Below are 16,449 nucleotides of genomic sequence, written 5' to 3'. Positions count from 1 at the left end.
TCAAACACTTAAACTCACCATCAAGCCACCTCAACCGCAGCTACACTCAAACACTCAAACTCACCATCAAGCCACCTCAACCGCAGTTACACTCAAACACTCTAACTCACCAGCAAGCCACCTCAACCGCAGTTACACTCAAACACTCAAATTCACCAGCAAGCCACCTCAACCGCAGTTACACTCAAACACTCAAACTCACCATCAAGCCACCTCAACCGCAGCTACATTCAAACACTCAAACTCACCATCAAGCCACCTCAACCGCAGTTACACTCAAACTCACCATCAAGCCATCTCAACCGCAGTTACACTCAAACACTCAAATTCACCAGCAAGCCACCTCAACCGCAGTTACACTCAAACACTCAAACTCACCATCAAGCCACCTCAACTGCAGTTACACTCAAACTCACCATCAAGCCACCTCAACCGCAGTTACACTCAAACACTCTAACTCACCATCAAGCCACCTCAACCGCAGTTACACTCAAATACTCAAACTCACCAGCAAGCCACCTCAACTGCTGCTACATTCAAACACTTAAACTCACCAGCAAGCCACCTCAACCGCAGTTACACTCAAACACTCAAACTCACCAGCAAGCCACCTCAACTGCTGCTACACTCAAACACTCAAACCCACCAGCAAGCCACCTCAACTGCTGCTACACTCAAACTCACCAGCAAGCCACCTCAACTGCTGCTACACTCAAACACACCATCAAACCACGTCAACCGCAGTTACACTCAAACACTCAAACCCACCAGCAAGCCACCTCAACCGCTGCTACACTCAAACACTCAAACTCACCATCAAGCCACCTCAACCGCTGCTACACTCAAACACTCAAACCCACCAGCAAGCCACCTCAACCGCAGTTACACTCAAACACTCAAACTCACCATCAAGCCACCTCAACCGCTGCTACACTCAAACACTCAAACTCACCAGCAAGCCACCTCAACTGCTGCTACACTCAAACACTCAAACTCACCATCAAGCCACCTCAACCGCAGTTACACTCAAACACTCAAACTCACCATCAAGCCACCTCAACCACAGTTACACTCAAACACTCAAACCCACCAGCAAGCCACCTCAACCGCTGCTACACTCAAACACTCAAACTCACCATCAAGCTACCTCAACCGCTGCTACATTCAAACACTAAAACCCACCAGCAAGCCACCTCAACCGCTGCTACATTCAAACACTAAAACTCACCAGCAAGCCACCTCAACCACAGTTACATTCAAACACTCAAACCCATCAGCAAGAGACCTCAACCACGATTACACAATAACACTAAAAACTCCAAAGCCACCACATCCACAGTTCTACTCAAACACTTAAATCTACTATCAAGTGACCTCAAATACTTTAACCCAACAGTATGCCACCTCAACCACATCAATAGTAACAGGGTAACATTTTCCATACCTTGTTCCTCTAGTTTCTGGATGACATCAGGTTCTCCATATGCCCCAATGCCAGCATGGTTGACTCCCCTGGCACACACACTATACTGCACCCCAGATTGCACACCCGGGATTCTGTACATGTTACTGGACAGGTCAGCTGGGACTGTCATTGTTTCCCCATCTGTATGGTTTGGACATAACTCAGGTAATCTATTCATATAAGACATTCTTGAAGGATTATTCGTTCGAATTTAAATATAAAATGTAGTGCATCTCACAGAAAAACTTATACATGTTATCTCTACGGGAGTTGACTTGAGTACTGTTTTTATTTAAATGTTCTGTCACCCAAATGCAGTATTAAAAAAACAATATAACCATTATTAAAAACTTGGTTTGCAGTCCAAAATCATACTTTTTAGAACGTTTCTAGGACGGTTCATGTTAAAAGTCAAGTTATAGGTTGAGTTATAATTGCCACCTTGACTGCAACATTCTTGTTTAAATGTGCTATCACAGGCTGTTACCTGTAGGGCAGCTACGGTCACCAGGGGATTTAACTGGAGCATACACTATCTGATACTGTGAGGGTTGTCCCCCCTGGTTCACACTGGGCACCTGCATAATGATCATCTCCATGGTAACAGTCTCCTCCTTTCGTGACACCTTGTACACTGGTGGATCTGGCTCTGTAAAAGAAGTACAGGTTTTTGGTGTGTCACACTCCTTGAGTTGGTATTTTTTCTTACACAATATTTGCTTTTAAGTTGGATTCACTTTATGTACAAGTAAATGGACAATGTGTAATAGTGACCTTGACTTTAAAGTAACTCATGTTTTTGGTCCAAAATTAAGTTTTACCAGTTATTTGTCTGCAAACACTTATTTTATCATTATTTTACTCTATGATATCAAAATTGCAGAAAAAAAATACAGTTCATTCAATTTTTCAATTCATTTCATTTTATTCAAGTAAATAAAGGCCACCGGCCCAAAATACACAAAATGTACAAAAAACAAACATAGTATAGTAGTTGCAACATACGATTTACACATTTATCATGCCTAACAGATGGTATACATAGATTGTTATAGCATAAATGAGTATTTTGGTTTTAGTGGGGTTCGAACCCACACATGTAAAGTGAAGAAATAAAAGAAAACAGCCGGCTAATCCACACGGCCTACGGGACTTTAACAGAAGTTTTGTAATGAACTACTGGACTGGACAATCACAGAACAATGGTCTTGTTACAAACTCCCGGACCAAAAATGTCATAGCATAAACACTTTTCAAATAAATCACAGAAAAGTTTGAAATACAAAGATATTTGAGTAAGGATTTTTTAACCGTTTAAAACTGTATTCTAAAGTTGTTTCTTGAGTTACATTTATAGCCATTTTTCAAATCTCACATATCAATTTTTATCATCATTTGATATACCAATACTGCTTTGAACTACCGCTGAAAGGTTGCAATAAGATATTTTCCTTGATGTGACATCTGTTTGTTTGCATGCAAATGTCATATAAAATAATATTGGTTTACAAGGGATCTTGGTCTCTATGAATAAACACAAGGGGGGGGGGGGGGATAAGATAAGATACTTCAAATTCCACAAACCTGCCATGGGCATGTTTATCTCTTCTCAGTGACATACACCCAATAAAGGGTTGAATGATTCACCAGACTTAGAACAGTTTTTAAATAAACTCTTTAAGGTCCTAAGTATACATGACATCATATATAACAATGTGTAAGTCATGTCTCTAGTGCATATTGGTTACCCAGTTTATAGTGTGTATTAATAACAGGGGTGAAAGCGAAAAGGTTCTATCTGCTTTTTTATTTAATGTCACTTAGAACCTTTTCGCATTCACTCCTTATAATATTTTATTTATTATTTATTATTATTATATTATTTTCTTCACGTGATAAGTACAGATACATATACAGACACTATTTTTCACATTTACTGGTATTTATTTAGTATAAGACAAACCCAGTAAATTACGAATTGGTAAAATATGCAAATAATTCGAAAAATGTGTAACATGTGTCGCAAGCAATGTGATACATCATTAAGTAAGTATTAATGCTTTGTATACAACCATATCAAGTTTTCTGACTACCGTATTTTTTTTCTTGCAATTTTATATTCTGGTGTCTAGGCTCTTTCAGCAAATTTGAAACGGGAACTATGAACTTCCAGTCCATCAATAGTGGAAGTTGTTCCCTTAAATGGAAGCTTATGACTCCCAAATACAAAAAAAAATATTATTTTTCAAACTAGTATGTTAAAAATCAAATCAGTTGCAACCATAACTTGCCAAGTTCACAGATTCATATTATAAAAGTTCATTTTACTTCAAGACTGATTGAAATTGTGACCTTATAAGTAAAATTGACACATGGTGAGGTTTTTGATATTTTGAATTTCCAAGCTTTCAACTTCTCTCTTTTTCTTTGAAAAAGAGAGAAGTTTTTGTACTCCGGGAAATCAATTTTGGAAGTTTAAACCCATTTCTAGGGTGTAATATACTTCCAAACTTCCTTTAACAAAACCCCTGTTTAAGTGTCTCATAATAATATTCACTGATCATAGATCATATTGTAATGGTAATGACTTTCAGTTTAGTATTGGGGCATTCATTATGTACTTAAACTGCCTTTTGCAGCATGTAGCCAAAAGTGAGTGAACTTTTTTAATGGCTGCTATGTGCTGTTTATCATCATGCTATTTCAACTGCTTATCTCTTTAGTTATGTTACATAGAATCTAACCCAATATCAAAGGAAATCACTCTAGTGACCATAACAATTTTTTAAAGTTAGGTCAACTAATCTTTTGCTTACATTTTAATGTCATATGTTGCAAACATGATAATGTAAACTGCTTTTGTCCCATGTGGGTAACTATGATAAATAAATGACAGATGAATCTTCCCAGAACAAAAAGGTACCCATTCGGAACACATTGGCCATTTTCCATCCAAAACAACCTCAGGAAGTATGCCAATAGAAGATTAGTTCATTTTTTTTTTCAATATTAAATTGAAGATTAGTTCATTTTTTTTTTCAATAATTGTATTAATCAATTGTAGGGTTTTAATGTTTAGTTCATAAATCTAAGTTTAAGGTCACTGCCAGTGAAGTGAAATATTGAATAAATAATTCCCAAGAGTAATTTAAAGACATTAAGTATAACTGCTAAATTGAAATTACTACGCGGTCTACTTGCAACGAAGTTAAATGTAAAGATTTGTGACATTGTAAACCGTCCATATACATCCCAGGTTGAGGTGTTTTGAATGTTAATGGTGATCTTGTATACCAAATTTTAGAACTTATAATAATCCCTCCGAAAGCGCTGAATATATCTGTTCAACAAACCCCCATAAAGCTATAAAATGAAGGCTAAGATGTCAAATAGAGTGAAAGGACCAGATCTATTGAAACTGTGTATTACACTAATAGTATTAGTGTTAAACACAGTTTCATTAGCTCTGTTTTTTTCATATATTTTAAATACACTTCATGACAACATGTAATGCTCACTGACAATTATTGGTGACCATATGTTTTATACCAAGCCCTCCTAAACTGCGGTAAAAATGTGGTCAACAACCCCCTAATATAGCTATGAAATGGAAACTAAAGACTAAAACATTCAGTAAAAGGGTCATTACTCTGAATTGGCCGCAACTGATCAAAATTTGCACAGCATAAAAGTACATTTCATATAAATATGTAAGGCACAAATACACATTTTGGGGATCATGTGTGCTAAGTTTTAGACCAATCCCTCCTTAACTGCAGACGAAGTTTGTTCCAAAAAACCTTCACTATGAAGTGAAAATTGAGTCTTAAAATTCTGTTTAAGGGCCAAAACTCTAGAACAAATTGGCCACAACTTTGACTGAAAATGTTTCAGTCCAACAAGGGGCAAACCTCAACTATGATAAAATCTAGAGTTTTGGGCCTTTGGCGCTGACGATGACCCCAAGGCTATTTAAATAACTTGACTTAAAAGCAAATTTTCAGCAAAACTAATGTGCGGACGCGCGGCCTACATGGAGCTTCACCAGTATCTATCCTACCTTTATCATAGCTGGAGAATCTGTACAGGTCCCACACCATTCCCCCATTCCTCCCTGACCTTGCTGTCAAGCTCACAGCATAGCGAACACTAGACTGGTCGCTGGTTCTGTTCAGTACCATTGAACCATTGCATTCTCCATCAGCAGAAACTGTGTACCAGTCAAGGTTCTGAAATTAAAAAGCAAATTATGTTTAAAGAAAGCAGTTTGTTTAAATAATGTGTTTTTCACTACCTACGTCAGTTGTTCTCTTCAGTGGACACTGTACCAGTATTTACCATTACTGCGTTTGTCTCCCGTCCAATATTTTTGGCCTGAAATGGACTTGAGAAAAACTGATAAAATCCTAATAGCATAGAAAGGACGCAGGCAATTTTTTAGACAATAACCTGGGGTAAAAAGGTGCGTCCTATGCGTAATAAAATACGGTAATTTATTTTAGGATTTTGTATTGAAGTAACTAATTAATATCAATGTCAGACAAAAACACAACAAGCAAGACAAAGACTAACACTTTAATGTCAATCGGTCGTGTTTTTTTCCCTTTAATTTATGTACTAAAAATCCTATTGGTGCAATTGTCTTACTTATCACGTAAGGTATTTAATTACCAGACAGTTGGAGAGTCTATTATCGGAGATGGCTTCACTGATATTGCACCAGTAGTATGTGACGCTAGCAATATCTTCACAGTTTTGATGTCCTGCAGACCAGCTGACTATCGTACCATCACTACACGGCTGGACTGAGACCCAGGAGGCACGAGGTCTATTTCCTTTGGCATTAATAACACAAATAGCAAGGAAATGTATTTATAACAGCCAGTCATATTACCTAGAGTATTGAAATGGTAATGGCGAAGACAAAATTATTAAACTGTACAGAGGATTATAAAACTAAAATATGTAGTAATGACAGTCTTTTAAACACTATTTACTTATAACCATGAAATACATGTTCCTGAAAATGATGTTTGAACAGGTTGACATACATGCCATATTTCTGAGAGGCTTCTCAGGGGATTTTGATCTGAATTCCAGGGGATTTTGATATTACACCTGTGGATTTTTATGCGGCGAAATTTTGCGCAATATCAACATTTATAATTTAAGAATAAATACAGAAATACACTCGATTACAATATTTTTTTTACTTAGTCATCATGGTCCTTCATGGAATTTTACACTTATAATACTATGGATGCTTTCCATTGTCATATGTGATGTACAATCATTTACAGATCAGAATCGGTTCATGAACCACAGGTTTCAAATTGCAAAACTTATAATCAAAAGACTACATGCATATGATATCATGCATTGGAAGCCGTTGTTCTTTAATTACCTTCTACAGTTGAAGATACATTAACACTGTCTGACATGGGTGAGTCTCCCACTGTGTTGATCATAATCACATGTACCCTGTAATCCTCTGCCGTATTCATAGGAGTGTTGAGCTTTGCATGTGACCTCACGCCCCTGAATGTCTCTGTGTACTTTTGCATCATATCTTTCCCAAGTTGCCTTGGATGTCTGGTAACTGATGCCTTAATTGCCATGACAACCACCTTGTAACTGGTGATTTCCCCACCCCATGTTTGTTGTGGCGGATTCTAAAATCATATAAAATTGCCATTTGAATTAATCAAATGCTGGTGATTACCCCCCCTCCCCCCCAAACTCCTCCATGTCAAGTAAAATTTAAAAATAATTGGTCCAAGCAGGGTCGACTTAACACTTAGATAAGCTTTGGTTTACCAATCTACCGGCTGTCATGGGCAAGGCAATATACCACCCTCTTCTTCAAAGAGGGCATTACAAGTGTTGTCAGAGGAATGTGACGAATACCCCCGAAAAGCCTCATTGCAGGTAGTATCTAACATATTTTCATGAGAATCTTTCCTTTCATTTTGGAAATATTGATTGCAAACAGTTCTTAAAGCTGCACTCTCACAGATTTACCATTTTTACAACATTTTTGTTTTTTTGTCTTGGAAAGGGCATTTTTGAGGTAAATATCTGCAAACCAATGATATAAGATTGCTGACAAAAAATCAGATCGTAGATTTTCATATTTCCATTTGAAAATTAATGTTTTATGGCCTAAACCGTTACTAACTGTTGAAGAAAAATGCATAAAACATCAATTTTTGAACTGAACTATAAAAATCTGCGATCTAATTTTTGGTCAGCAGTCTTATTTAACTGCTTTCAATGGATTTTCACAAAAATTGGCTCGTTCCAAGACAAAATAAAATAAAATTGTCAAACGTTCAATCTGTGAGAGTGCAGCTTTAAGAGAAAAGAATGAACACAAAAGCAATGGGTCTTGACGCGCCACCTCGCCATGGTGAACCTTCATGGCATTTTTTTTTTAAATCCAATAAAGCACGGTCAAGATACAGCCCACCCAAGGATAATTTCAACCTTTGATACCTAACCTTGATCTTGACCTTTGAGGTACAGACCTGGGTCTTATGTGTGACATGCCCCCTCATCAAAGTGAACCTTTATGGCAAGTTTCCTGAAAATCCTATTTAACATACATGGTCAAAATACAGCCCAAACAAGGATCATTTCAATCTTTGACCTCTAACCTTGACCTTGACCTTTGAGGAACAGACTTTAGTCTTGTGCGTGTCATGCCACCTCCTCATGATTAACATACATGACAAGTATTTTTGAAAATCATATAATACATGGTCAAGATACAGCCTGGACAAATTCAGTCTGAATTGATGCACTAACTCACTCTAGCAGGCACCCACAAAATCAGAACTGCCTTTGTGGCAACTATGTCTCGCTCACTGCAAGCAGGCTTGACATTGAACACAAGATTTGTTACTAAAGCTACATAAAAAAATGGCGATAATTTATTTGCCATGTATTTAAAAGATCTTTTCATCCTGTATACATAATTACAAATAAATATTATGTGCAGATCCTACCTTCCAATAGATGATGAGGCTGTAGGTTTGGGCTGTGGTGAAATTGTGCTGGTAGGAAGCCCCAGTCACCATGGGAGCCAAGGTGGGCACTAAAATTTATCAAGGACATTGTTGAATTTACTTATATCGATGGCCTCACTTCCAAATGTCAAAGCTACAAAATCACATATTTTCAGTAGCAAGGTTTTAAGTATTTAATCTAAGTTACAAATTTGAAACTGGAAATATGTCCTCAAATTTGACGAACACCAGTGCTAAGGAATATACATAATTAACACTGAGAGCGCGTTATGCTGCCAAACAGTGCCGCCTTGGTCCCTCGTTGGGTGTCAAATGTCACATGGTGAGAAAAATGTGCAGCCAGACCAGGGCTGGAACCCGGGACCCCTCGCTATCAGGGCGAGTGCTCTACTGACTGAGCTACTGGACCGCTTACATACCTTCTCACCACATGTGTAGGAATCAGTACCGTGACATTTCTATTAAGTTTTATCAGTGTTGATGCAATAATTTTGGAGCTACATGCAAGACAATATTTTTTTCTTTACTATATCAAGGGATTTACTCTTGAAAGACAAATTAATTATGAAAATCATCTCAGGTGCTGACTAGCATTCCAATGCAGTTTCAGGAATGAAGGTGCAATTACTTTGAATATATGCGACATAATATTTTTCAGACCTTCTTTTCCTAATGAAAAGGACCCTGCCCAATGTCTTGTAGGAGTAGGTCAAATGTAACTAAATATGCAGGTGGACAATTTCCCAGGATGACCAACATTCATATGAAGTTTCTTCAGTGCAGATGCAATACTTTTGGAGCTTCATGCAATGTAATATTTTGCTGACCATACCTTTTGGTAGACACAGTCTCTGTGTGAGTGAAATGTGACAGAAATAATAGGTGCACAACAGCCCATGGCTACCATATAGATGACTGTATGAAGATACATAAGTGTTTATGAAAAACCTTTTGATGTTACAGATATTTCTCATAAGATTCTTAAGGCCATAACTTTTTTAAGGCCAAGCCAAGTGAGACAAAAAAGCAGGTGCACAAATCCTCATGCTGAACATCATACCTATCAAATTCCATGTGTGTATGCGAGTTCTTTTGGTGCTACATGCAACACAAGATTGTTCAGACCATTTTTAACGACTTCAAAGGCCAAAACTCTTGTAAACCTACATGAAATGTGGTAGAAATGGCAGATGCACTCAGTTGCCCATGCTGACAAACATACCTATGAGTTTGTATAGGTGCAATACTTTGGAGGAAAAATATCACACGCTATTTTTGGGATGTGTTGGGACATGGCAGACAAACACAGTTCCTACATAGCCCCAAATAATATATATGGGGGTATAATCAGAATAGTCTAGTAATACATGTATGGCTGAAGCTAACTTGAAGAATATAAGTATCTTCCATGGCTGAGAGTGTAAGATAGGTTCATCCCGACCCGAGCATAGGGTGTTTTGCTGGAACTCTTTTGTATGTAGTGAAAATAAATGCATTATGGATATGTGATAATTTGTGGTTGTCATGGATATGTGCGCAGTGATTTAGATTATGTTAATAGTCAAATCAGTCTTTAAATGGTTCTAAGGAAAGTGAAGCATTATTTCTTAAAGGGTGCGTGAAAACTTTTTTATGGTGACATTTGAAGCGAGAAATCATTAATTAGCATTCTAAATATTGCCACAAGACAAGGTTTTCATGATGCTACAGACGACAGTCTTCAATAAGGGAGGTAATTACAATGTGATGACAATTAAAGGGAGTTCCATACTCAATATATTTCAATTCCAATTGTATAACAAGGTCAACTCATAAGGGTTAAAGGGGCTAGACACCAGATGATACAATTGCAAGAAAAAAAAGAAATTTGTCAAAATTTTGATATCGTTGTGTACAACGCATTGAATCTTACCTACTGATGTATCACATCGCTTATGACACATGCATCTTTCACAGTTTATGCGCATTTTTCCAATTTGAAATTTACTGGGATTGTCTACCATGTAAATCCCAGTAAGTTTAAACATAGCATTAGTATATTTATCTTTATTCATAAACATATAACATTTAAACTGTGCTATTTTAAACAAGGAAACACAGATGAGACAGCAACATAATTGTTTATTATTTTGACTATAAAAAAGTATGCATAATTGGCCTCCTACTTGCTCCCATTGACAATTCTAGGCTTGTTTTGAGGAAATACTGTATCTGCCGATTTTTGGACCATCTGGTGTCTTGTCCCTTTAATGTCAAGGTCATTACCAGAATCATGGGAGATGAATTCAAGCACAACTGGGTCACTCCAGTACAGGTCAGAGGTCGCGTTTACTGAACGCATACGGACAGACGCCGTGTAGTTGCAGTGAGGGATGACATCGGGGAAGGTGTAGTTTTCTTCTAAGTTAGTTTCATTTAAGTACAAAAGACGAAAATCTGGTCGGTAAATCTGTAACACACAAAAGCCTGACTGTTTGTACTCATCTACTCATCAAATCTGCATTCAACACCGATCTGCATTTAACGGTCTAACTGTCCCTTTTTCGCCTTGTTTGACACTTACAGCAAAACGCAATTTAGTAATAGTTTGCATCTATAAGATAATTTGAGTTTATTTACAAAATTAATGATCCTATATTATCAGATCTCTCATTCACATAATGCAATTTGTTTCATATTTTTTACAGCTCTTTTTATAACTTCATATAAAACCATACATGACACTTAATATCATGGAATTCCTCAGCGGTCAAACAAATGCTGTATTCTACTCAACAAATAATGAAGCTGGAAATTGAGGGAAATGTCCATCTCAGCCACCAGTGTTTTTCAATATGTATTAACCATACTTCATATTAACTACAAATTATTTTTTTAGTGGTCAGACAAAGGCTGAATTCTGAACTTGAAAAATTGTGAGGCCCAGATTGAGGTACTTTGGAAATGTTCATTGCATGACCAGTTACAAGTGTTATGTTAACTATACATTTCTAAACCATACCTGACACGTAACATTGTGGAACTCTGAAGCGTTCAAACAAATGCTGTATTCTGCCTCACCAATGAGGTACGGGCTAAGGTTCTTTGGAAATATCCATCTCAGAACCAATGTTGTGTTGATGTCTGTGAGCATATACCTCAGGTCTCGTACTGGACTTGGTTTGACTAGGGAGAAAAAGGAAGTCATGCATGCATTGCTAATCCTCCTTTGCCATGATAAGTAATGAAAAGTATATTGTCAACAAAGGAGGCTTGGTCCACACATGCATGGACAAAGGGGGTTTGTTCATGTATAAGTAATGAAAAGTATATTGTCAACAAAGGAGGCTTGGTCCATACATGCATGGCAAAGGGGGTTTGTTCATGTATAAGTAATGAAAAGTATATTGTCAACAAAGGAGGCTTGGTCCATACATGCATGGACAAAGGGGGTTTGTTCATATATAAGTAATGAACAGTATATTGTCAACAAAGGAGGCTTGGTCCATACATGCATGGACAAAGGGGGTTTGTGCATATATAAGTAATGAACAGTATATTGTCAACAAAGGAGGCTTGGTCCATACATGCATGGACAAAGGGGGTTTGTTCATGTATAAGTAATGAACAGTATATTGTCAACAAAGGAGGCTTGGTCCAGTCATGCATGGACAAAGGGGGTTTGTTCATGTATAAGTAATGAACAGTATATTGTCAACAAAGGAGGCTTGGTCCATACATGCATGGCAAAGGGGGTTTGTGCATATATAAGTAATGAAAAGTATATTGTCAACAAAGGAGGCTTGGTCCATACATGCATGGCAAAGGGGGTTTGTTCATGTATAAGTAATGAAAAGTATATTGTCAACAAAGGAGGCTTGGTCCATACATGCATGGCAAAGGTGGGTTTGTTCATGTATAAGTAATGAAAAGTATATGATCAACAAAGGAGGCTTGGTCCATACATGCATGGCAAAGGGGGTTTGTCCAAGTATAAGTAATGAAAAGTATATTGTCAACAATGGAGGCTTGGTCCATACATGCATGACAAAGGGGGTTTGTCCATGCATGCATGGCAAAGGTGGGTTTGTACATGAATTATTAATGAAAAGTTTATTGTCAACAAAGGAGGCTTAGCCATGCATGCATGGCAAAGGATGGTTTGTTCATGTCCTTATTAATGAAAAGTTTATTGTCAACAAAGGAGGCTTAGCCATGCATGCATAGCAAAGGATGGTTTGTTCATGTCCTTATTAATGAAAAGTATATTGTCAACAAAGGAGGCTTGGTCCATACATGCATGGCAAAGGTGGGTTTGTTCATGTATAAGTAATGAAAAGTATATGATCAACAAAGGAGGCTTGGTCCATACATGCATGACAAAGGTGGGTTTGTTCATGTATAAGTAATGAAAAGTATATGATCAACAAAGGAGGCTTGGTCCACACATGCATGGCAAAGGTGGGTTTGTTCATGTATAAGTAATGAAAAGTATATTGTCAACAATGGAGGCTTGGTCCATACATGCATGGCAAAGGTGGGTTTGTTCATGTATAAGTAATGAAAAGTATATTGTCAACAAAGGAGGCTTGGTCCACACATGCATGGCAAAGGTGGGTTTGTTCATGTATAAGTAATGAAAAGTATATGATCAACAAAGGAGGCTTGGTCCATACATGCATGACAAAGGTGGGTTTGTTCATGTATAAGTAATGAAAAGTATATTGTCAACAAAGGAGGCTTGGTCCATACATGCATGGCAAAGGGGGTTTGTTCATGTATAAGTAATGAAAAGTATATTGTCAACAAAGGAGGCTTGGTCCATACATGCATGGCAAAGGTGGGTTTGTTCATGTATAAGTAATGAAAAGTATATTGTCAACAAAGGAGGCTTGGTCCATACATGCATGGCAAAGGTGGGTTTGTTCATGTATAAGTAATGAAAAGTATATTGTCAAAAAAGGAGGCTTGGTCCATACATGCATGGCAAAGGTGGGTTTGTTCATGTATAAGTAATGAAAAGTATATGATCAACAAAGGAGGCTTGGTCCATACATGCATGACAAAGGTGGGTTTGTTCATGTATAAGTAATGAAAAGTATATTGTCAACAAAGGAGGCTTGGTCCATACATGCATGGCAAAGGGGGTTTGTTCATGTAAAAGTAATGAAAAGTATATTGTCAACAATGGAGGCTTGGTCCATACATGCATGACAAAGGGGGTTTGTCCATGCATGCATGGCAAAGGGGGTTTGTTCATATATTAGTAATGAAAAGTATATTGTCAACAAAGGAGGCTTGGTCCATACATGCATGACAAAGGGGGTTTGTCCATGCATGCATGGCAAAGGGGGTTTGTTCATATATTAGTAATGAAAAGTATATTGTCAACAAAGGAGGCTTGGTCCACACATGCATGGACAAAGGGGGTTTGTTCATGTATATAAGTAATGAAAAGTATATTGTCAACAATGGAGGCTTGGTCCATACATGCATGGCAAAGGTGGGTTTGTCCATGCATGCATGGCAAAGGGGGTTTGTTCATATATTAGTAATGAAAAGTATATTGTCAACAAAGGAGGCTTGGTCCACACATGCATGGACAAAGGGGGTTTGTTCATGTATATAAGTAATGAAAAGTATATGATCAACAAAGGAGGCTTGGTCCATACATGCATGGCAAAGGTGGGTTTGTTCATGTATAAGTAATGAAAAGTATATGATCAACAAAGGAGGCTTGGTCCATACATGCATGGCAAAGGGGGTTTGTTCATGTATAAGTAATGAAAAGTATATTGTCAACAATGGAGGCTTGGTCCATACATGCATGGCAAAGGGGGTTTGTTCATGTATAAGTAATGAAAAGTATATTGTCAACTATGGAGGCTTGGTCCATACATGCATGGCAAAGGGGGTTTGTTCATGTATAAGTAATGAAAAGTATATTGTCAACAAAGGAGGCTTGGTCCATACATGCATGGCAAAGGGGGTTTGTTCATGTATAAGTAATGAAAAGTATATTGTCAACAATGGAGGCTTGGTCCATACATGCATGACAAAGGGGGTTTGTCCATGCATGCATGGCAAAGGGGGTTTGTTCATATATTAGTAATGAAAAGTATATTGTCAACAAAGGAGGCTTGGTCCACACATGCATGGACAAAGGGGGTTTGTTCATGTATATAAGTAATGAAAAGTATATTGCCAACAAAGGAAGCTTGGTCCATGCATGCATGGCAAAGGGGTTTGTTCATATATAAGTAATGAAAAGTATATTGTCAACAAAGGAGGCTTGGTCCATACATGCATGACAAAGGGGGTTTGTCCATGCATGCATGGCAAAGGTGGGTTTGTACATGAATTATTAATGAAAAGTTTATTGTCAACAAAGGAGGCTTAGCCATGCATGCATGGCAAAGGATGGTTTGTTCATGTCCTTATTAATGAAAAGTTTATTGTCAACAAAGGAGGCTTAGCCATGCATGCATGGCAAAGGGGCTTTGCCATGCATGCATGGCAAAGGTGGGTTTGTTCATGTATTAGTAGTGAAAAGTTTATTGTCAACAAAGGAGGCTTTGCCATGCATGCATAGCAAAGGTGGGTTTGTTCATGTATTAGTAATGAAGAGTATATTGTCAACAAAGGAGGCTTAGCCATGCATGCATGGCAAAGGTAAGTTTGTACAGGTACTCAATAAAACAGGACCACAAATGTATGAACCAAGGGTATTATCAATTTTCAACTTCATATCTATACTGAAAAATACCTTCTTATCTTAGATTTTATGACTTATACTCATACATTGGCCGAACCAAGAAAATGTTAGTGAAACTGCATGTTCTATATTTAATGTCATATTCCGACTTCAGATAATAGACTGTTTGTAGAAGGTTTTGGTACCTCCTGAAATTTAAACCCCATAATTTAATCATCTTGAAATCAACAAAATTCTATGTATTTAGGTTTTTGAGAAGTGTCAACTGTAATGTATTAAACTATTTGACTAATGGCAAAACCATCTCCTGAAACTAAGCTAGTAATTCTCTTCCAAACAAAATTATAAAAAATTTTTTATCTTCCTTCTCTCAGGTTTCATTTTCAACAATTCTGCTAGACAATTGTAATTCTACACTAACATAAGGTTTTTATTTAATTCTTTCTCATTTAAAAGGGCAATTCATTATGCAGGCTTCATTTTTCTCAAAACTTCTTTAATCCATTAAAGATTAAGCTAAGCTCACTATTTTTGTTTTTCTATTATTTTTGTAATATTTACTTCTTCAGGAGTAATTCAACTTTAAATAGGAGTTATCTTTATGCTAATTGCAATTAACCATTTTCCATTTATCAAAATCATATTTATATATGTATTTTGGAAACTTTAAATAAGTTACTTCAACCAGTTAAGCTTAAGAAGTTTCAAGAAATTCTGTGAGAGTGCATCTTTAATAAACACTAATATAATTATGACATCTTTCAGCATATATATACGAGAATTGTTTGAAGGTGACATGCTAAAACATTCAAATAAGAAATATTCTAACAGTACCACTAACAGTACACTGAAAGTACCACTAACAGTACCACTAACAAATAATATTACCACTAACAAGACACTAAAAGTACCCCTAACAGTACCACTAACAGTTCACTTACAACTAACAGTTCCACTAACAACTAACAGTACCACTAACAGTACAACTAACAGTTCCACTAACAACTATCAGTTCCACTAACAGTACCACTAACAGTACAACTAACAGTTCCACTAACAACTATCAGTTCCACTAACAGTACGACCAACAACTAACAGTTCCACTAACAACTAACAGTACCACTAACAGTTCCACTAACAACTAACAGTACCACTAACAGTACAACTAACAGTACCAATAACAGTACAACTAACAGTACAACTAACAGTACCACTAACAGTACAACTAACAGTACCACTAACAGTACAACTAACAGTTCCAC

General features: G+C 37.2%; 1 protein-coding gene across 3 annotated transcripts in view; it reads right to left on the bottom strand.

Annotated features, from left to right (window-relative positions):
* The window catches only part of LOC128213081 (uncharacterized), a 46,222-nt gene that overhangs the window by 11,314 nt on the left and 18,459 nt on the right, over window positions 1–16,449 (bottom strand). For all 3 annotated transcript variants that reach the window (XM_052918604.1, XM_052918603.1, XM_052918605.1), the window contains 8 exons: window positions 11,495–11,658; window positions 10,759–10,942; window positions 8,473–8,561; window positions 6,870–7,137; window positions 6,137–6,300; window positions 5,526–5,694; window positions 1,953–2,114; window positions 1,445–1,606 (listed from right to left, as the gene is read on the bottom strand). In XM_052918604.1, coding sequence (XP_052774564.1) covers window positions 1,445–1,606; window positions 1,953–2,114; window positions 5,526–5,694; window positions 6,137–6,300; window positions 6,870–7,137; window positions 8,473–8,561; window positions 10,759–10,942; window positions 11,495–11,658 — 1,362 coding nt within the window. The remainder of the gene's footprint in view (window positions 1–1,444; window positions 1,607–1,952; window positions 2,115–5,525; window positions 5,695–6,136; window positions 6,301–6,869; window positions 7,138–8,472; window positions 8,562–10,758; window positions 10,943–11,494; window positions 11,659–16,449) is intronic.

The sequence above is a fragment of the Mya arenaria genome, chromosome 13 (assembly GCF_026914265.1).
Source record: "Mya arenaria isolate MELC-2E11 chromosome 13, ASM2691426v1".
Lineage (NCBI taxonomy): Eukaryota > Metazoa > Mollusca > Bivalvia > Myida > Myidae > Mya > Mya arenaria.
This window is presented reverse-complemented; position numbering and strand designations above follow the sequence as displayed.